Below are 987 nucleotides of genomic sequence, written 5' to 3'. Positions count from 1 at the left end.
CTCTCTTCCGAGGATTACTGCAGCTGCTCCGAGCTGTCCTTTTACTTTAGATGCATCTGTAAAGATTCGGGTAGCCTGATTTAGTAGTAGTTCTTTCTTAAAGGCCTCTGAAGTTTCGGTTTTAGGTAACTGCAGGTGAATACTCTCAAGCGGCGTTGGCTTCTATGGTAGGAAAGGGCAGGTGTCGATTATTTCAGTGTCTTCTGCCTAGTTTAGGTTTTATAGCTTAAGAGTTGCGTCAAGGGCAGGAAATTATATAATTGTATCTATATACAGCTTGTAGTAGGGTTCAACGTGCCTATAATCTCTAGTCTCCTAAAGATCTATCCAGGCCCCTACCTCAGTTTTCAGCCTTACACGGCATCTACATTCAGGGCCGGACCAAACCCTTCCTGCCTGAGTGATCCCTGTTTGCTCCATAAGCATATATCACCGGCGTGCTGTCCTAAGACCTCCCCAGAGGCGAACAGTCCCGTCTCTATATATACCGACACGCGCATCCGTTCTCTCGAGCCACGCAGCAGTCTCTCCGGCCAGGACATGATCCTGCCTGCCAACCAGGTACACCGAGGGTCAGAGCCCAGTAAAGGGGTGAGGTCCTCGGAGCCAGCAGTGGCTGCTACGCACTACGCCCCGCGGGAGTCTAGGTATTGTGTAGGGGCGCAACACCCTACACTCACTAGGTTCCCGTTTCGCGTTGCCTATAAGGGTCTCCCCATAACAGGCCGACCGTGTCTTACAGAAGGGGTAACGGGCCAGATCCCACGCCGGGCGACCTGTTCCACCCTCTCCTACTAACCAAGCTTATGTCCCCTCCTGTTCTAAGCTAGCCTGTGTCTCCAACGAGTTAAGTCTTAGCGCGACCGGCCTATGATTCCCCAAGAACCTCCCCTCACCGCTGGCCTGTGTCATCGTCGTAGGTTGCGTACTCCACGCCTATTAAGACCCTCCGATAAGTCGCCTAGACGCCCGCTTAACAGGTTCGCT

General features: G+C 52.5%; 1 protein-coding gene across 1 annotated transcript; it reads right to left on the bottom strand.

The window, feature by feature from the left end:
* Nucleotides 1-242: 242 nt before the first annotated feature.
* K452DRAFT_292397 (uncharacterized protein) lies at nt 243-806 on the bottom strand. The gene has a single exon (XM_033541371.1). The coding sequence runs from the start codon at nt 540-542 to the stop codon at nt 354-356; it is 189 nt and encodes a 62-aa protein (XP_033392136.1). The 5' UTR covers nt 543-806; the 3' UTR covers nt 243-353.
* Nucleotides 807-987: the final 181 nt, after the last annotated feature.

This window comes from Aplosporella prunicola (genome assembly GCF_010093885.1).
Source record: "Aplosporella prunicola CBS 121167 unplaced genomic scaffold K452scaffold_48, whole genome shotgun sequence".
Classification (NCBI taxonomy): domain Eukaryota; kingdom Fungi; phylum Ascomycota; class Dothideomycetes; order Botryosphaeriales; family Aplosporellaceae; genus Aplosporella; species Aplosporella prunicola.
The sequence above is the reverse complement of the archived record's forward strand: the minus strand, read 5'-3'. Positions and strand labels throughout refer to the sequence as shown.